Source organism: Seriola aureovittata, chromosome 20, assembly GCF_021018895.1.
Source record: "Seriola aureovittata isolate HTS-2021-v1 ecotype China chromosome 20, ASM2101889v1, whole genome shotgun sequence".
In the NCBI taxonomy this organism is placed as follows: Eukaryota; Metazoa; Chordata; class Actinopteri; order Carangiformes; family Carangidae; genus Seriola; species Seriola aureovittata.
The window spans coordinates 21,636,517-21,656,772 of NC_079383.1; the positions used below are offsets into that span (position 1 = coordinate 21,636,517).

The 20,256-nt window shown below is 42.5% G+C and overlaps 2 protein-coding genes and 1 long non-coding RNA gene across 7 annotated transcripts in view; 1 reads left to right on the top strand and 2 right to left on the bottom strand.

Annotated features, from left to right (window-relative positions):
- On the top strand, window positions 1-17,242 carry ezh2 (enhancer of zeste 2 polycomb repressive complex 2 subunit). 5 transcript variants are annotated; one of them, XM_056364096.1, is made up of 19 exons: window positions 1-865; window positions 5,007-5,238; window positions 5,473-5,601; window positions 5,714-5,833; window positions 6,151-6,271; window positions 6,419-6,598; window positions 6,701-6,806; window positions 7,464-7,627; window positions 7,800-7,897; window positions 8,242-8,479; window positions 8,868-9,034; window positions 9,162-9,297; window positions 9,404-9,529; window positions 9,616-9,794; window positions 9,911-10,006; window positions 10,397-10,478; window positions 10,716-10,796; window positions 10,889-10,973; window positions 11,147-17,242. In XM_056364096.1, the coding sequence occupies exons 2-19, from the start codon at window positions 5,020-5,022 to the stop codon at window positions 11,205-11,207; spliced, it is 2,388 nt and encodes a 795-aa protein (XP_056220071.1). In that variant the 5' UTR covers window positions 1-865; window positions 5,007-5,019; the 3' UTR covers window positions 11,208-17,242. The 5 variants fall into 5 exon arrangements, with proteins under 5 accessions (XP_056220071.1, XP_056220069.1, XP_056220072.1 ...); XM_056364099.1 differs by having other exon boundaries at window positions 469-865; window positions 5,007-5,136; XM_056364094.1 differs by lacking the exon at window positions 11,147-17,242 and having other exon boundaries at window positions 10,889-11,123.
- Window positions 1,514-10,959, bottom strand: LOC130161105 (uncharacterized). The gene is made up of 6 exons (XR_008826094.1): window positions 10,870-10,959; window positions 9,130-9,231; window positions 8,880-9,024; window positions 5,692-5,854; window positions 4,984-5,060; window positions 1,514-1,911 (listed from the first exon to the last, which is right to left on the bottom strand). It is a non-coding gene; the product is annotated as an uncharacterized LOC130161105 (long non-coding RNA).
- Window positions 16,509-20,256, bottom strand: part of LOC130161104 (cullin-1) — a 19,618-nt gene continuing 15,870 nt past the window's right edge. The window contains exons 15-22 of the mRNA XM_056364100.1: window positions 20,036-20,112; window positions 19,731-19,849; window positions 19,099-19,204; window positions 18,856-18,903; window positions 18,298-18,380; window positions 18,033-18,138; window positions 17,679-17,792; window positions 16,509-17,363 (exon numbers count right to left, since the gene is read on the bottom strand). Coding sequence (XP_056220075.1) covers window positions 17,283-17,363; window positions 17,679-17,792; window positions 18,033-18,138; window positions 18,298-18,380; window positions 18,856-18,903; window positions 19,099-19,204; window positions 19,731-19,849; window positions 20,036-20,112 — 734 coding nt within the window. The 3' untranslated portion in view covers window positions 16,509-17,282. The remainder of the gene's footprint in view (window positions 17,364-17,678; window positions 17,793-18,032; window positions 18,139-18,297; window positions 18,381-18,855; window positions 18,904-19,098; window positions 19,205-19,730; window positions 19,850-20,035; window positions 20,113-20,256) is intronic.

Here is a 20,256-nt window from a genome sequence, read left to right on the forward strand (position 1 = left end):
TGCGGCTGTTTGAGACGCTGTCGAGGTGACGGGTTTATTAACACACGATCAGAAGACAAGAAATGAGACAATGTGCCTCCATTTTCCCGTAAAATAAATTAAAAACAGCAGGATATAAATAGATTTTTGACTTGATTTCAGTCGGCGCAACCTTTTTTTTAGCTCAACGACACGAATGTGACAACTGACATGCTTAACCGACACTGGTGGCAAACGAAAGATCAAGTAGGGACGTTAAAAATGCCTCTGTCAAACAAACTGTTTAGTGTTTTTATTTTTATTTCGTTGACAGATGAGAGAACAAAGGGAACCTATCCACATGTCCCCGTTACAGGGCCCCCACCGCAGCCCTAAGTCTCATTGGCTAGCGCCTTCCAACAACACGACGAATCGCGTTCCACGACACTGAGAAAACCTAACGTCGGCTCCTGTGATTGGCCCAAACGTTTGGCGCCTCTTGAATCTGCTGCAGCCGTAGTGGGCGGTGAGTGTGAGACGGTGAGCAGTTTGAACCGTAGCAGCGCCGAGGCGGAAACATTGAAATTGTTTCAAAATTGACAGGCAGGGTGAAATTAAACTGTGTGATTCCCATCCACAAACGCGCCTTCTTAACTGCTAAAGCCAGACCTAAAGTGGGGGGGACGGCATATTCTTCTGGTTGCCGACTCTGGGTACGTAAAGCCGGTGTCGCGCAAAGTGAATCGCTCCCTCTTCCTGAGCTAACTGCTAACTAGCCGACGAGCTAACGTTACAGCTAGCCGGAACACGGAGCCAGCTAATCCCGAACACAAAGGACGACTTTGCCCGTGTTTGTCATATCGATCCCGAATAACTCCATTGAATGAGGACTGACCCTCCTGTGCAGGTAAGGGCAGCTGTCAGTGTCGCTATCTTTATTTCCAGCGCTTTTGTTGCGATTCAAATGGCCCGGGTTTGTTCTTGATGCTTTGTGGATGCCTCAATCTTTGTTAACTAACCAACTGTTAGCTAGCTCGCCGGGATTTCGTGCCAAATTTTGTATGCCTGTCAGAATTGATTCCCCAACTTTTTTATAGCGCAGTTACAGGGAGGAAAACGTTTATGACAAAGTGTAAACTAAGACTTGTGGATGAGCCACATTCCCCTATATTTTGGACCATGGTGAAATGGTTTGTTTGCGAGGGGAAACCTTTTTTTTTTTTTTTTTTGGAGGGGGTGGAGGGGGGGAGGGCTACACAAAGTTGGCACGACATCGGCAAGCTATCGGTAGCTTTAGGCTTGCTTGTTATTTTGTAGCTAGCTCACCCAGGCAACGCCAACCCAAATTAAGCTATTTCTGGACGTTGCTGTACATGTTGTTGCCTGCAGTGTATAGTTGTAGTGTATAGTAGTACACACAAGACAGTGTTGGAAAGTAACTGAACATTTACTCAAGTAATGAACTGTAGAGTCCAAAACCTATTCATTTTACAAAGATATTCAACAGAGAAAAGCACCAAATCCTCACAATTGAGAAACGTGAACCAGCAAATGTTTTGCAGTTTTGATTGAAAAATTACCAAAAACAAGTATTTGATAATCAAAATAGTTGACAAGTAATTGATTACTTGTGGCAGCGCTAAATGTATATATTGTCATAACCCAGCTCAAGGCTGGACAAAGGAGGGAAGACCACACCTGAGTTATTACTAAAAATAAGTTTATTTCACAGACCTAAAAAGGGAAATCAGTCTAAAGGCAAAACAAAACAGGGTGGAAACCAGTGAACAGACTGGCTGACTGCCACCAGTGTATATAGTGCAGCCAGTCCAGGTGAGCTGAAGCCTCCTGATAGCTGAACTCCACCCATCAGGCTCCTGCAGGGAGAGGCTTGATCAGAGAGGGTCGTCACACTCCCCCATCATAAGAGTGGTTCTGCCACGCACCCCGAAACTGGGAAAACAATGTTGGCAAGTTACATTTAAAAGCTTCATTCCACACCGAAAGTTATTTTGTTTCTCTTCCCTGTTGAACAAAGAGGTTGAAATCCATGTCAAATACCAAAAGTACACATCCCACCAATCCCTGCCAGAAACCTCATCCATACTGCAGGTTCCTCCAGCCTGTCCACCTTCAAGCATCTGCAACCTTGGTACCATAGGAAGCATCTTTAAGACTAGAAAGGGAGACAGGCCAGATTATGGTAGATATGAGCAGAGGTAAAAGGCAGAACAGAACCATGTAGGACAGTGCACTAGACAATTGTGTGTGTCTGTCAAGGTCAACTCCCTGACTCCACAACACCAAAGACAATGCATCCGGAAAGTGTCTGTGTCAAGGCCCAATCCCTGACCACATGACAACAAACTGGGAAGGTAACCAGCCCCCATCATTAAACAAACCTAATACAAAAGTACTTATTCACTGAAAACCAGTGGGTCCAGAAAGTCCCAACTATACAGTTACCCCCAGGAAGCCATGGATGTGATCCCGAGCATATAGCTCTGCCCACTGTCACTGCACCAAAAACTAATGAAGAAAAACTCATGTAACCAAACGGACACCTTAAACCAACACAATGCACAACGGAATAACACGTTTCAACCAAAACAGAGACAAGAACGACTAAAATAATGCTCTCCCCCCAAAAGAAAAAAAAACTAAACAAAAAACACTGCTTCCCAGATTAATTTTAACAAGGAAAACAAGATGAAACCACACCAAAGCACCAAATGCCTACATACTAATTGGTGAATCCCCATTGCCACAGGGGGTAGCACAATACAAACCAAACTAGGTCAAATGACCACAGAGAATAAGCTTCATCATACCAAACTACTTCATCCCGGACGAGCCTCCAATTTGTCACAACACGGCTCGAGGCTGGACAAAGGAGGGAAGATGACACATGAGTTATAAGTAAAAATATTTTTAAAAAACACTGAGACAGACAGACTGGCTGACTGCCACCAGCTTATATAGTGCAGCCAGTCCAGGTGAGCTGAATCCTCCTGATGACCAAACTCCACCCATCAGGCTCCTGCAGGGAGAGGCATGATCGGAGAGGGTCGTCAAGATATGAGATTCTGAAATGGGCTAATAGGCGATTCTTCCCAATGAGTACTTTTACTTTTGGTACTTTTAAATGCATGAGTATTTCTACACCGTCTTATTAATACTTTTACATAAGTAAAAGATCAGAGTACTTCTTCCACCACTGATGACATGTGAGAGACGGTCCATTATCGAATGAAAAGAGATGATTGACACTTAACACATTGATGTCAGCTTTACTGTAACATGTTGGTCACTTAAGGGAAGATTTTCTCACATATCACAGTCAAGTCATGTTAAACCAGCCACATGTTGAGAAGGAGATTCATATACATACACTCAGGTGGCAGTTTAAAGTACACCAAGGTTACTTTAGTAAATTCTACCTTCATGAAAGTTGTCATTCACTTTCATTGACTTTTTTTAGATGGGTGATTCAACTTTATGGTCATTTTGGAGGCTGTTGTTTGTGGTGCTACTGAGGTGGTTATAATGAGAGTAGCCTATATATTAATAGGTATATCCCTGTAAGATCTTATTGGCGGATGAGGATATACTGAAACTCTGTATTCTCAGTTGCACATTTAGCTGCTTGTAATCTTAATTCAGTTGGTGCTTGGAGGATTAAATATGGCAAAATGTGTTGTATCAGTCCAAATCTCTACACGTCACAATGTGACAAATAGCTTACCAGCATGTCTCCATGACAGCTGTCTGACATGTCTAATCGAAAGTGTGAGATTTGAGTCAGACTGGCCAAGCTGGGAGGCAGCGACTCACGCTGACTACCGGGGTGACAGATGGATCTTGTAGCTACACATGGACAAAACAACTGTTGCAGTTTACACAAAGAGTCATGAAAGAACATAAGAGTGAACACTTCCTGCTCAACTTCCCCAAGTGAACAGCAGACTTGGCAAAAGGGTCAGGAAAATCCCGTCACCTGCATTTAAACCATCTCCAAAGTCAGCATTTGAACAAAAGTGGGAACTGAATACAAGTTGTTTTTATATGTTGTTCCTGTGTCTCTTTAAGCCAGCCTACTCTCAGACATCTGAATTACAGCCCTTCTTTCTCTGCATTTCAAAGAGAAAACAAAGTGGCAGTTAAGTCTGATTATTGGACTTGATCTTTTTATAAGGTGATCTGGGGACACCAAACTGCTGTGTAGACATATGTACTTACGAAATTTAAGTCCAAATTCAACCAGAATGATTTTACGAAATGACAAGAAAAAGATCTTGCACACTGTCCAAAAGATTCAAGAGATGTTAATTTACACAGTTTATGAGGTAATTTTTCCTCTTCAGAGTTGTGATCTGTGTGGTGGTATCAGGAGCCAGTTTGTGCCTCATCTAATTACTTACGCATGGTTTATTATGTCGCAGTCACAGATGCTGTATAAACCACCGTTCTGTTCTCGTGTACTCTTTTAAACCAAAGGAAGATGGCAGTTTGAGATTACATCCTAATTTCTTTGCTTTTTTCTTATTTGATGCAAAACAGAAATATATTTAATATATTCTGATACAGCATTTTGTCTTTGGTGTTGTGCTGTACAAATCCACCGTCTAGATATTTAACTCCAGGCTGGTGCTCTTTGTGAAACATGTTAAAAATCTATTACTGTGCAGCAAACACTTTATTGATCGTACCAGCAAGATAAAAGTGTCTTTGAGGATTGTAGACGTATCCTCCAAAAACACAATAACTTCTGTCTAATGACATGCCAGGCTTCTGAAGTTTGGCTTGTCCTTAGGGAGAAAACTGGCTTGTATCTACAAGTGGAAGATGATTATCAATGCAAAAGTCTCAAATATTTTAGCATTGACTATATGAGAGTGAATCAGAAGCAGAACCTCAGGCGGTCATGGAATTGGTTTCTTTATGTGTCAGCCTCACAGTGTGGGCTAAAAACGATAAGTCCTGGCAAAGAGTGAAAATACGTGGATGCATTCATTGTGTAAAAACCTTCTTCTTCTTCTTCTGTTTAGCTGCAGGTTGATCATGGTGCTCACAGGGAAGCGGTCGGAGAAAGGTCCTGCCTGCTGGAAGAGAAGGGTGAAGTCTGAGTACATGAGGCTCCGGCAGCTCAAACGCTTCAGACGGGCCGACGAGGTCAAGGTTAGTCCACGCACAGACCTTCGCACACACACTGCAGATATTTCGGGAAGTCAACGCCCATCTACATCATTCAACGATAATAGAATGATAGAAACAACAATAGTAAGTTCTCACCAGCCAAAATACTGTTACGTATGATTGTTTTGATTTGTTTTGAGCATCTTTGTCAATCAGTGTTTCAGAAGTTACTTCCTAATGATTGTTGTTGTTGTTGGAGGTGAACGACCTCAGCAGCGTCCCGTCAGATTTTGGTGCTTTCTGGCAGTTGTCTGATCCTGATACGTCTCTTTCTTTTATTCTTTACAGTTGATTTAAACTTATTTTTAACTCTTACAGAGCATGTTCAACACCAATCGGCAGAAAATCATGGAGCGGACTGACATTCTCAACCAGGAGTGGAAGACCAGGCGAATCCAGCCTGTTCACATCATGACGTCTGTCAGCTCCTTAAGAGGCACCCGAGAGGTCAGCGGATTAAACGATGTAAAAAAAAAAAAAAAAAAAAAGAAAGAAAAGAAAAAGGTGTCTGTGAAGGTGTAGAGGAAGTGTTCTTACTCTTGCCTGTTGTTCTGTACAGTGTACGGTGGACAGCGGTTTCTCTGAGTTCCCCAGGCAGGTCATCCCCCTGAAGACACTCAACGCCGTGGCCTCGGTCCCGGTCATGTACTCGTGGTCTCCGCTGCAGCAGAACTTCATGGTGCGTATCAACTTGTAATAGCTGCAAGTGTTATTATAATAGTAATAAACTTTATTTCACATGAAAAGACATAAAACGAACATAAAAACAAGTTAAAAACATTGATGTAAAATGAAAAACATTGAAAAACTGTAAAATAAAATGATAAAATCAGACTTATAACAGCATTTAACAGAAGTGCAAAGTTGTGAGTGCCTCACTGTGTCGTGGAAAACATGGTGTAGAATGTAATTTATAGTATTTTTGTGTCTAGTTTGGTTGGGACGGTTTTCACTCCAGCTGTGTTTAACGTTTGTTTTGTTGATTTTCGGCATCAGGTGGAGGACGAGACGGTGCTCCATAACATCCCTTACATGGGAGACGAGATCCTGGACCAGGATGGCACGTTCATAGAGGAGCTCATTAAGAACTACGACGGCAAAGTCCACGGAGACAGAGGTGAGGGACAGTGGACGCCGGGGTAAACAACACCTGTCGACGAGAACTTCTCATTGGATCGTAAATTTGTAGATGGTTTAATGAACTAAACGGTTTTGTGGTGGTGGTTCTATGAAGACGTTTGATTCACGTCTTGTGTTGGCGCAGAGTGCGGCTTCATCAACGACGAGATCTTCGTGGAGTTGGTCAACGCTCTGTCACAGTACAGCGACAACGAGGACGACGACGAGGAGGAAGAGCAGGACTTCAAGGTCGACAAGATGGAGCTGTGTGACGGCAAGGAGCACCCGGAGGACCCCCACAAGGACGGGCTCATGAACAGCGAGAGTGAGTCCGTCTGCCGACATTTGTAGAAAGTAGTGAAGCTATAAACCTGGGTGACTGACGCCGACCCCGTGGTTGTTTTTGTGCCCTGTGTGTCGTCTCCAGGCCGAACCAGCAATGACAGCACCAAGAAGTTTCCCTCCGACAAGATTTTCGAAGCCATCTCCTCCATGTTCCCCGACAAGGGCTCCACCGAGGAGCTCAAAGAGAAGTTAGTGGGTTTTTGTTTGTATCAGAATATATATGAATAAAGTCAACAATAATAATAATAATAATATTAATAATACAACGGCCAATCAGGAGCAGCAGCCAAACAGTTTTTTTTTAACTTTCTGCAGAACAAATACTATGAATTAGCGCCAGACTGGTACATTAAGTTATTGTAATTATGTTCTATAGGCTGTATTTTCTTTATATTCACGTCTTATTTTTCTTTCAATCTGAAGGAGAAATAACTTACACACATTAAATCTGAATAAACAAATATGTCGTGAGGAGTCTTGTGGTGGAAATTTCTCCTTATTTCAAAGGAAGATGTCCGCACACAGACGTCTGATCAGCAACATGATTTGCAGATGTTTTTGTCCTAAAAATTGTTGTTTACAAAACACTGATTCTTCTAAGTGTGACTCCATTGTTAGGAGAGAGCAGGTGTTTCCTCTTCACATGGAAGTGAGTCTTGTTTACTCCCTTTATATAAATGTGATGTGTCCCAATTCTCTAAGTATAGACCAGGAGGACGATGATGGGCTTGTTTGACAGGATGAATTATTCTCTTTCCACATCTGTAGAAGTGCATGTGTCTCCCAGTGAGGTTTGTCTCAGCTTTGATTCTTTCTTTGTGTGTGTGTGTGTGTGTGTGTTTCAGGTACAAGGAGCTGACGGAGCAGCAGCTTCCCGGCGCGCTGCCACCCGAGTGCACACCGAACATCGACGGCCCCAACGCTCGCTCCGTGCAGCGCGAACAGAGCCTGCACTCCTTCCACACTCTGTTCTGCAGACGCTGCTTCAAATACGACTGCTTCCTCCACCGTTAGTACAAACATTTAAAGTTTGAGTTTAAAAAGTAAGGAAGCACTGATCTGATGTGCTGGACTGGTATATCATATCGGGAGAGAAAACGGCGGATTGTCGGTGCAGCCACAACAAAACGAAGGCCTCATATCTACACATCTCATGCGTCTAATGTCTCCTCTTTTTTTAGCTTTCCACGCAACTCCAAACACCTACAAGCGCAAGAACTTGGAGAACCTGGTGGAGAGTAAACCCTGCGGCATCGACTGCCACATGTACCTGGTGCAGGTGAGTCACGAAGCATTCATTTAATATCACAGCAGTGGTAGTTAGAAAAATATGACGTCTGACTGACTGGCTTCTTAAATGTGAGATTTTGAGGCTTTTCCTCGTCACACGTGACAGAAACCTGAATATCTTTGGAGTATGAACAGTTGCTCAGACAATATAAGACTTTTGAAGACGTTATAACAGACAATTTTCACAATTTTCTGTCACTTAATAGAAAAAACTATTCATTTATTATTCAAAAAATAATCTGCAGATGAAATAATAGAGAAAATAATCATGAGTTGCAGCTGTAATCAATGTATCAGCGGCACTGACACTGTTGTTATTGTGTGGTTTCTCAGGATGGGATGGTGAGGGAATATCCTGCGGGTGTGGTCGCCGAGCGGGCCAAGACGCCCTCCAAACGCACGGTGGGCCGTCGCCGCGGACGACTGCCGAACAGCAACAGCCGGCCCAGCACCCCCACCGTTTCCTCGGAAACCAAAGACACAGACAGCGACCGCGAGGGCAGCAAAGAAGACGAGAGGGACAACGACAAAGACGACGAAGACAAGAAGGACGAGAACACCAGCAGCTCGGGTACGATCTCTCTCTCACTCATTATAGTAGGATCAGTTTTTCACTGGGTCTTTAAAGGTGTTAATTTAGTTTTGAAAAGGTAAGTTAGACCAAAGAAAGTTGAAGAAGCAACTGCAGCGTTTGAAATGTAGTTTTCACACGAGAGGAAGCAACAGACGTTCTGTCTCCATCTCGACAACAAACCCAGAATTTCTTTTTAAAAAGTTGAATGAGAAGAAGAAATCTCAGACCCTCGTCTTGAATTCGATACGAGAGAACTTGTCTTTCATGAAAGAGGTGTTTCTCAGTCCCTGCAAACCTCAACCTGAATCCTCATGTCAGAGACTTCCTTTAGTTCCTGAGTTCCTGCAGTGGAAACACACTAAATGATTATGTTGCGTGTGCACAGAGGGTAACTCACGGTGTCAGACTCCAGTGAAGATGAAGCTGACCGGCGAGGCTGAAGCGGTGGAGTGGAGCGGAGCCGAAGCCTCTCTGTTCAGGGTTCTCATCGGCACGTACTACGACAACTACTGCGCCATCGCTCGGCTCATCGGCACCAAGACCTGCAGACAGGTGAGGCGTCAGTTGTAGTTTACACTGTTGTCTTTGCCTACAGGTAGTTTTAGGTTGTAATGACGACAGACACACACACACACACACACACACACAGTCTTAACTTTGTTGCCACGGCGTCCTGCAGGTTTACGAGTTCAGGGTGAAGGAGTCCAGCATCATCGCTCGGGCTCCCGCTGAAGACGAGGACACGCCGCCTAGAAAGAAGAAGAGGAAACACAGACTGTGGGCCACTCACTGCAGGAAGATCCAGCTGAAGAAAGGTCAGAGGTCACTCAGTCTGTGAAAGCGGGGAACACAGTGTTGACCCGGTAACTGATTTGAAAACAAACCCAATTTGACCTCCGTGTCTCTTCGATCCTCTCACAGATGGTTCGTCCAATCACGTGTATAACTACCAGCCATGTGACCACCCACGGCAGCCATGTGACTCCTCCTGCCCCTGCATCACCGCTCAAAACTTCTGTGAAAAGTTCTGCCAGTGCAGCTCAGAGTGTAAGAACGCAAACACTCATCTTTTTATCGCAGAGTTGTTGAACATTTTCTTCTCGGTGTCTAATGTTTCTGCTTCATGGACGCAGGTCAGAACCGTTTCCCGGGTTGTCGGTGCAAAGCCCAGTGTAACACCAAGCAGTGTCCCTGCTACCTGGCAGTGAGGGAGTGTGACCCCGACCTGTGCCTGACCTGCGGCGCTGCAGAACACTGGGACAGCAAGAACGTGTCCTGCAAGAACTGCTCCATCCAGAGAGGAGCCAAGAAGGTGACGCTCTTTCATCTGACTTTTTACTAAACACAAACATCTGCACGTTCAGGAGCAAAATATCCAGAACAGACCTTTAGCTCAAACACTACGTTTCCCCTCCCTCCGTCTCTCAGCACCTGCTGCTGGCTCCGTCAGACGTGGCAGGATGGGGGATCTTCATCAAAGAGCCGGTCCAGAAGAACGAGTTCATCTCTGAGTACTGTGGAGAGGTAAGACCTCACTGTTTCTGTGCTGTCGACTGTCCGGGGTTAAAGGTGGAGAGTTTGTTACAGACATCTGACGACCTGCTGCCAACGGAAAAGTTTTAGATTCATTATCTAAAAATTAAACTGTACAGCTGCAAAATGTAGATTCTATTTGATTAAAAAAAACAAATCCGACCTTTCAGCTGCTTTTCTTTACTTTTGAAAGAACAAAATTAAGATTGTTTAGATGGATTCTGTTTGGCTGGAAAACTCTTTAAGTGTATTAAAGTACAGAGTTTTGCAAACAAAGTGTAAGTAGAATAATAGAAGAAGGTATAATAGAGAGGAAATCTAATCAAGTCTGATGAAGCAATTTTAAATACGATAAATAACTTGTGACGTCTGTCTTGGCAGATTATCTCTCAGGATGAAGCAGACCGCAGAGGCAAGGTCTACGACAAATACATGTGCAGCTTCCTCTTCAACCTCAACAACGGTAACACACGCACACACACACACACACACACACAGGTTCAAGGTGTCTACAGAATAGATAAATGTCTGATATCTGTATTAAAAAATCTGAATCTAAAGAGTCTGAAAGACTTCTACAGCTTCAAAGGTGATAATTTGCTGCTTTAAAAGAAGCAGGGAGCTGAGTGACAGATAAAATCAGAGCGAGCGTGTGTCGGTTTCCCTCCAGGTGTTCAGGGTTTTTCTCTTTTCTCCTCAGACTTTGTTGTTGATGCCACGAGGAAAGGCAACAAGATCCGCTTTGCCAACCACTCTGTCAATCCTAACTGCTATGCAAAAGGTAAGAAGATGAGGATGAAGATGAGGATGATGATGGTGAGGTTCACGACACAAGTGTCTCTGTGCTCACTCACCTGTCTGTGCTGTCTGTAGTGATGATGGTGAACGGGGATCACAGGATAGGGATCTTTGCCAAGAGAGCCATCCAGACTGGAGAGGAGCTCTTCTTCGACTACAGGTCAGTGACAAAGAGCGAGAAAGTCGTGGACGACCTCGGGGAAACGTTCACGCCTTCATCAATCTGTCGAATATTCTCTTGATCTCTTCCATATAAACAATCTTAAGAGTAGAAAAGCAGCTGTCAGATTGTCAGATTCAAAGCTAACGAACACACCTCTGTCCGTGTCTCAGGTACAGCCAGGCTGACGCTCTGAAGTACGTTGGGATCGAGCGGGAGATGGAGATCGCCTGATTCTGACTTCTACCTCCTGTGGATCAGCGACACAAAGGCCTTACACACAATCACAAACAAACACACCTTCACTTCAGGAAATCCAGACGACTTGTCAAAATGCTAGAAAGCTTCAGGAAAACTGGGAATATTTGAAGCAGAATTTTGTTGCTGTTTTTTTTAAAACACTTTTCATATCTGTTTCTCATTTTTCTTCGTGTGATTTTTTTTTTTTTTTTTTCCTGTCAACAAATCTTCCACTTCTGTCGGGCCGGGAGTTTCGGCTCCATAAATCTTCCCTCAGCTGAAGGTGCCGATCACCTACGAACTGACTCGTCTGTCGTTTTTTTAAGATTTCTGTACATTACGTGTTCCACAGTGTGTCTGTAAAACTGGCTTTTCAATTCAAGCTTCAGGGACCAAAATCCTCCACCAGCCGCTTTCACACAGCTGACTGCACTCTGTTTGTACCGCGCCCGTGTGCGGCCACCTGTGGGTCAGGTGTGTGTCCTTTTTTTTTTTTTTTTTATATATATATATATATATACAGTGTGAACTGAACCAGAGCGCCACATCACTGTCTGTCTGTCAAACAGGAGGGCGTCCACAAAGCAGCGTCACACCAGATCCGACCGAGGAGCGTTAACACTTTAACACGTGATGTTTTCTGATTAGATTCGAGCGGAAACGATCAATCACTCTGCAACAATTTAAAATCATTTAAATCGCTGGATTTTCTGTTTTTCTGATGTGACAGGAAACTGGAATCTCTAGGTTTTGGACGGTTGAATGTACAAAACGCTGAAGCAGCTATTATCACTAATTTTCTTTAGCATTTAGCAGCTAACGAGCCAGATGTTTCCCTCAGGAGCTGGTGGAGACCAAACAGAGATAAGAGATGGAATATTGGACTTAGATTCATCAGGTCACACAAACACGACTCCACATGAAGGATATTGTTGCTGTGTAACTGCTGGATGTGGAAATTAACAACTGCTTGTTAGTAAGTTCACCACATCAGTGTTTCTGCTGCCCCCAAGTGGCTTCCTGAGTTATTACAGGAAGTCTAAAGGAGCATTTTTCACTCTTTTCCTACTAAGACGAGCGAGAATCGATCTGCAGGTTAATCATTAATTTAAATAATCACTTGTTGCACAACTGTTTGATTTTGTGTAGAAGCTAAGTGAGAACAATATACATATATTTTAGAAACTTTATATAATCAAACAAAATCAAACTGTGGCTTTAGATGACGCCTGCAACTAATTTTTTTAATCAATTTAATAATTTTCTTGGTTGATCGTTTCATCCTTTGGCCCATAAAGGGTCAGAAAATAGTTAATTAATTAATTAATTAATTAATTAATAATCCCCATCATATTTTCCCAGAGTTCTGTTTGGTCCGATCAGCTGCCTGAAACCCAGAGATTCAGTTCAGTGATGTGAAACAGAGAAAAACAGGAAAACGTCACAGTGAAGAAACTGAAACCAGACGATGTTTTTGGCATTTCTGTCTGATAATTATATATATAATTAATTGTTAATTGAAACGGTTGCTTGTTTGTTTTCTGTCACTTGGTTGTTGCAGCTTCATGTTAAAAAAAGAAATATATATATCATATATATATATCATGGCATCAGATCCGGTCTCTGGTCTCCGACACAAATCTTCCACTTCTTGTCATTTACAAAAGCAATTTCTCCAATTTAAAATCTAAACTTATTTTCAGGCAGGATGATTTTTTTTTTTTTTTTTTTTTAAAGCTTTTACTGATTTATTTTAAAATGTGACAAAGGAAGAAACAACGAAAAACAATGTGATAAAAGCCGAGAAGTGACGGTGGTGAACAGTGAGAGGGGAAACAAACTGAGAATCCTGTAAATCCCACCTCCTGAAAACAACAGTCTGCGTTTGCTTTATTTTCCTGGATCTGGACCTGACTCCTGCTTTGTGACGCTGCTTCAGGTGCTAACGCTTCAGAAACCTCCACCACAACAGGAAGCTCAACAGACAGACAGGTGAACCTTCGCTTCTGGTCGTGGTTGAAGTTTCCTGAATATCTGAGCGGCGGTGCTTTCTACCAAACCCAGACTGATACCGATGAAGGTTTTCATTCATGTCTGACGCTCTGCTGTCTCTCCTCTCGTCTGTTTGTAGTTCCTGTTTTCCTCAGCAGCTCTGTGCTCCACTCGTCCTCCGGTCCAGGTTTTTCCCTGCAGCTCTGCCTCAGATCAGGTTGTTGTTCAGTCATTTGAGTTTTCGTCTGATGCAGCTGAAACTCTCCAGTTCATCTACTTTATAAAATCACTGACTTGTTGTTTGAGCTATGAAGTGTCCAAAAAACAAAAAGTGGAAAACGCCCGTCACAGGTCTGAGAGCCTGAGGAGACGTCTTCAAATCTCACGTTTGAGAAGCCAGAAACAGCAAATGTTGAATGATTTATCTCTTAATTAATCTCCAAAACTGTTAATTTTTCTGTTTATTTGGTCGAAAGCTCAGGAACAAAGTTTAAAATTAACTCCTCAAGCTTAAATTCGTTACTAATTTTAATTTATCGCGATATAAAATGGTTCTTTGTGTCTTTGTCACCCTCTCCTAACGATATTAATTCAGATTTAATGAAACGTTAAATACAGTTTATAGGCAGAACAGGTGAAGTAGAGCTGCAGCTAATCTGTAGATTGTTGAGGTGATTGATAATCAATAACATGATCTTCAGATATTTAGTTTTGTCTAGTTTACAGTGATCTCTAACGGAGAAGCTGGAAACATTTCTTTATAAAAACTAATGATTAATTAATTTTTTAATTGGTGAAATATTGATTAACTGACTAATTGTTTGAGCCCTGAGGTGAACACCTGCTCAGGTACCTGGACCTGACTCGAGTCGAGCACAGTGAAGGCGTGATGGGAAAACTTTTCTCTTAAAAAAAAAAAGGTGTTTGTTGATGTTGAAGCTGTTATTTCCCGCTCTCTGCTGTGCCTTGAGTCCTTAACCCGATCGCCCGCCACTTCCTGTCTGTAGATCAGCTGATTAACGGTGACCACTCTTAACTTTCTGCATGATGACGTTTCAACCCCCCCCCCCCCCCCACCAGAGGATCCTCTCTCTGACTCAGATTACTGTACTGCCTCCTCCACGTGATGTCCAATCAGTTTGATGTTACCTTACTCGTGTTCGGAGCATTCCTCTTGTGAAATAAGCCTTTTAATAACGTACCAACAATCACACTTTGACTCTTGTATCTTCTCTGATGTGAACTCTGGTGCTTGCAAAGATGCCACAGACTCTCCGCCTGGTGTCTGACCGACTTGAAGCAATACCAGCCTCTCTTTTTTTGTTTTTGTTTTTGTTTTTGGAATTTCTTCGGCCCTCATCTTCCTCCTGAGGAGACGTTCCTCTTCCTCTCCGCCTTCTTTGCTCTCCACCTGTAATTTATTACAAACAGAGGGACGTCTCGTGCTGTTGCGTTGTCGTCTGTGGTCGATGGACGAAAGACTTCGGGGGGGGGGGGGGGGGCTACAGACCCTGACACCTGGTGCTTCACCTGCGGGTTCCTACACATCCTGAAATGTTTGGAGAATCAGCTCCAGGCGGGAAGACGCGTTTTAACTGTTAGTTCAGATTGTGTGACGTTTATGTGCATGAAAAAAAATGGGAACTATGACGTCCTGGTGACCAAAATGTGTGAATTTGTCAACAGAAATGTGTAGGAACCCTTTTTTTTTTTTTTTATTATTATTATTATTTTATTTTGAAGATCACAAACCTTCACTGCTGATTCATATGAGCCTTCCCATGTTTCTGACTTCCTCACAGTGTTTTGGGGGTGTGACTGCATTTAAACATCCAGCGATTCTTGAAAAGAAGAAGCCAGAGCAGCTGTTTTTCAGTCGTGAACTGACGTCTGGGTCTGAAAGCAGCTGCTGTGGAGTTTCCTCTAAAGAGTCAGAGAGTTGAGGTTTATTTATCGTTTCAGACGTCCGCCTGCGTTAACCCCTCACTCTTCTCGTCAAACCAGGACCACTTTTTCCTCCGATGACACAGGTGCTGATTTTGTAATGTTTACAGGGATTTTTGTTGTTCAAAGTGATGCAGATTAAAATATTATAAATGGAGTTTTTTGGTTTCAATTTGTTCTAACAGCTTCTTGTTTATACGAGAGTCAGAGGTGAGAAGGAGTGAAGTTAGTGTCACTGTGAAACAAACAGACAATATAAGAATATCAATCTAAACCCAGTTAATTGAGAGAAGTTAGACTGTCTATTCATGTACAAACTTTTGATTTAAGTATTAGAGAATTATATTTTTCATACCTGTCCCTGTTATTCTAGATAATCCACAACATTTACTGCCAACAGTTTTCAGTGGAGACGTTTCATCAGCAGAAAACGGGTCCAAACAAAAGTGCTGACAAAGTGCTAATGCTAATTTTTATCAGATGTAATTTTAAAAGCTGTTCACCCACATTAACTGTGGTCAAAAGTGTCTGCATGAACAGACAGTATCAAGGGTGACACACGAACAGACTTTAAAGGGATAGTTCGGGTTATTTTACAGACTAGTGGAGCCACTAGAAAACACTTATAAACACCCACTTAAACAATCCAATATCCGTTTAAATGTATGCTTCATGTAGAATATATTTTCAGCGGTTTATCTTCCTGTAAATAACAAAATCTCTTTGGAATATAATGAAAAATTATTGCAAATGCAGATGAAACAGTATAGAAGCTTTGTCGGACTAGTTTTTGATGTTTTAACAAAACAGTATATTGTCTGAAGATCTTTTGTGAATCTGTTTTGTATTATATGTGATGCGTTGGGGGGGGGGGGGGTCTGAATGTGGTCGGAGATCTGTATGAGGACTTTGGGACTGGTGCTAAAACTGTGAATTTATTTAATTAGAATTTTATACTTAGCTTTGCCGTTCTAAATGTTTTTTTGGTATGCTAAGTATTATTCCTTAAGATCATTTGTACAAATAATTGTTCTAAATAAAGTTATGAACAAAACAAAACAAAAAAACGTATTCCTATACGATGAAAAAGATGTAGTGCCAAAGGAAAGTATATAAAATATTCAACATGAAGCTACATTCAAACCGATGTTGGATTGTTTCAGTTGCTGTTTTTATACGTGTCTTAGCAGGGGGGTGGGGGGGGTTCTGGTGGCCCCGCCCACAGCAACACGTCGCTCTACTAGTCTGCCACGTCTAAAATAACCCGAACTATCCCTTTAAAACTAACCTGGACTAAAGTTTCCATTGATGGTTTTTGATTATTAGCATCTTCTCAGATGTAAAACTCGGAGTCGAGCGTTTAGAGAAATCTTTCCTTGTTTTTATTTATCACACATTTAGAAAATGAACCACACTATACAAATGTCCACCGTTCAGTAATGAAACAGGCCTCCTGCATGAACCCAACCGACCTCAAACCAAAACTGAGACAACTTCAGCGGATAAAGAAGCGCCATGGCGGCTCTAAACTCACCACCTCCTCCGGTTCAGTCGCAGACTTTAATTAATGACCGGCGTCGATTTCGTGTCGTCGTACGGTGGACTGCGTCGGCTGCCCAGTGACTCGACTTTTATTTTAACTTTTTAATCTTTTTCGTGGTCACTGTGGTGCAGGTAGGCAGTAGCATGCAGAAACCTTTGGATGCGGCTCTCCTCTGATTGGCTGTAGGCTAATTCATTACGTTTGCGCTATGTAAAGAAGGGAGTAGGGTTTGTTTTTTCCTCTTAGAGTCTGTGGTTATTTACAATATGACAACAAGGAAGTGAGTGTGTTTGAGTCCTACAGATGGGACGGGACAGGCGAGCATGTAGACGGGGGTTCCCAGTCTCAACAGGAGGGGCGTCGGAGCAGAAAGTTCACACCCTCCCCACCCCCCCCTTTGCACGTTGATGGTTGTCATATCGGGGCAGTCACATGTTCGGCGACACACTCACAACATGTCCGCCGCTCAGAGGGATCCACACTTTATTACTCAGACATAAAATTAAAAAAAAAAAAAAAAAAAAAAAAAAGATAACAAATAAAAATAAAACTGAGGAGAGCCGGCGGGTGGGAAGGAGGGAGGGCGGCGTTCAGGCCAGGTAGCTGTATGTGTCCTTCTCTCCGTCCACTCGCTCCAGGTACTCCTTCTCTATCAGGATGTCGATGCATTTCTGTCCACAAGAGGGAGACAAAACAACAACATGAAACTCAATACACACCCCTGTCAATCAGGCTGATTATTATTATAATTATTATTATTATTATTATTATTATAAAATAATCTCTTAAAACACTCAACATAACTGGTTCCTACTGGATGATTTTTAAAGCGGTGCAGATAAAAACTACAGTGAAAAACTTTTTAGGAAATGACTAATCAACTGACAGAAAATTAATTGGCAAATGTTGATCTAAGACTAAATGAGTGTGAGTGTGTGTGTGAGTGTGTGTGTGTGTGTGTGTGTGTGTGTGTGTGTGTGTGTTACCTTGATGACTGGGACTCTGGGCTTGAATCGGGACGACAGCTGGTTCAGGACTTCAGCCAGGAGCTGCTGGTGCTTCAGGACCTTCCTCATCTTCATGATTCTCACTATCGCAGCCTTAAACAAAAAAACAACCCAAAACACGTTAACATGATTTATTTATATGCAGCTGTTGAGTCCAACAGACTAACACCCTGTGAATTAAATTAATTTATTATAAATGTGTGTTCCTACACCACTTGTTCTCTTACATAACTTCTTATAAATATATATTGATCTGTAGGCGTAGAGATGTGGACCAGGTTTAAATGTTTGGTTTCATCTGTTGCTTCAGTGTGTTGAAGAGTGAAAAGTCACCTGGATGAGGAGCTTTCGATCCTCCTCGATGTTCTTGTGAGTCGTCTCCTGCTCCTGTTTCTGCTCCGTCTTCATCGGGACGTTGATGTTCACCCTCAGCTTCTTACTGCAGGAGGAGCGAAAAATAAAACTTTAACTCTGCGATTGAACCAAAACGATCTGCATCACGTCTTTTATCATTTCAGATTTGAAATTCAAGGTTCATCAGTAACAAAACAAAACATAAAAAGAAAAACAACCAACAGAACATGAATTAGTTTCTCACTTCTTGTATCCGAGGAAAAGTTTGATGACGGTGTCAGGTTTGAACTCCACCTCGTCCACGTTGGCGTTCTCGTCCTCCAACACCTGACGGACAGATGGACAACACTGAATCTCTACGTATTTACCACTGATGCCTTCTCATCTCATAGACCTGAGACATCACACTGTAAAAGCTCCAACTTCCTGTCTACACATTAAAACTCAATTAACTCTTAACGAGAAACACAATCACACAAACTGAACAATTCTGACTAAAATACAGTAACACACTTTCTGGTTAAATGTGGCAGTTAAAAGTTGGAAAGTAATAATTTAGAGAAAAAGTCATGAAGAGTGAGGTCACTGTCTCGTCTACTACTGAAAATAAGATCAGATTTTTCAGACCAGTGTAAACAGGAACTTGTGCTCTGTCGCCATCTAGTGTTCAAAATGAAATGAACCAGGAGTTCTGTGTCTTTATATGTGTAACATACTATATTAAACCTGAACTGTCACTTGAACATGAAAAAATGTGGCCAACAAAGAGACTAAAAACTGAAGGAGCGTTTGTTTTACTCACCAGCAGCTTCGATTTTAACAAAATCTGCAGAACTTGAACCAGAATATCCTGAAAATAAAACAAAGTGATGGTTATTAGAGAAATTAAACAGTTCTACTTTATTAAATAAAAGTTAAAGGTAACTTGTATTTTCCTTTCAAGACTAAAATAGATTCAACCTTTTCTATGGCTTGTAATACAACTGAGTCCATCCTCAACTCGTTAATTGTCTTTAGTGAGAATGGGTTTAAATGTCGTGCTCACGGTTTTGATCTGTGTGCTGTCGGTGAGCTGCTGGACGGTGTAACTGTCCTCGGTGTTGTACTGCAGCAGGATGGCCATCTGGAAGGTGGAGGCCTGCAGTGTGTACCTGTAAACAACAACAACAACAACAACAGGTTCAGTATGAAACTGACTCCAACAGCTCGGCCTGTTCCTCGACAGCTGGTCACTCGTGCACGTCTCAGCCAAACTCGCTTCATCATACATGCAGACGTGTTGAGAGGCCGCGGGTCCAGAAACAACTAAAAAACTAAAAATACAACAAATAAAATGTTCATACAGTGTAGTGACGTTCACACTGGTTTATTTTGACTCAGTCCCACACACACACACACACACACACACACACACACACACACACACACACACACACACACACACACACACACACACACACACACACACACACACACACACCTGCTGCTGCAGATACTCACTGGAGCACTAGATGTGGATTAATCTGCCACTGAAAATAGTCATGACTCGGCTAAAAAGTAAATACAGAGACTAACAGCACGTAACGTAATAAACAGACTCTTCAGTCTGTATCATCCAGTCAAACAGACCACAGCGCCCCCTACCTGTGACCTGTACCACACTCAGACTGACTGTACCTGTTCTTGAAGCAGTTGGTGACCAGCTCTCCTTTGGACAGGTGATAGAGCCAAGTCAGCTTCCTGCCGCTGTGTCTGCTGGCGTAAAACGCCGTGAAGCGCTGATAGCTTCGCTCCAGCTGCAGAGACAGAACAGAGACGGAGTTCAGACGTCATGAGAAAGATTTAAAAAGGTGGAAATTAAAAGTTTTTTCTGCTGCAGCGGATCAAGTATAAGATCAAGTACAAACTAATTTTAAGCTCCAGATTTCAGTTGCAGATTAAAAACAGAGGAGTGAGTTGGTTTCATTGTGGGTTAGTGTTACCTCAGAGGGCAGAGCGAAGGTACAGGACTGCTGGAAAGGCCAAGACCCAGAGCTAAGAACCTGGATACTGAAGTCCACTTTAACGCACACAAGAAAAAAACAAATCGGTTTCACTTCATCACACGTGAGTTTTAGTTGCTGTCGTACACTTTCATACACTTTGGTCTGGTCTACGGCAACAAGCTGCTTTAACAAAGACCAGACACAGTTCTGTTATAAAC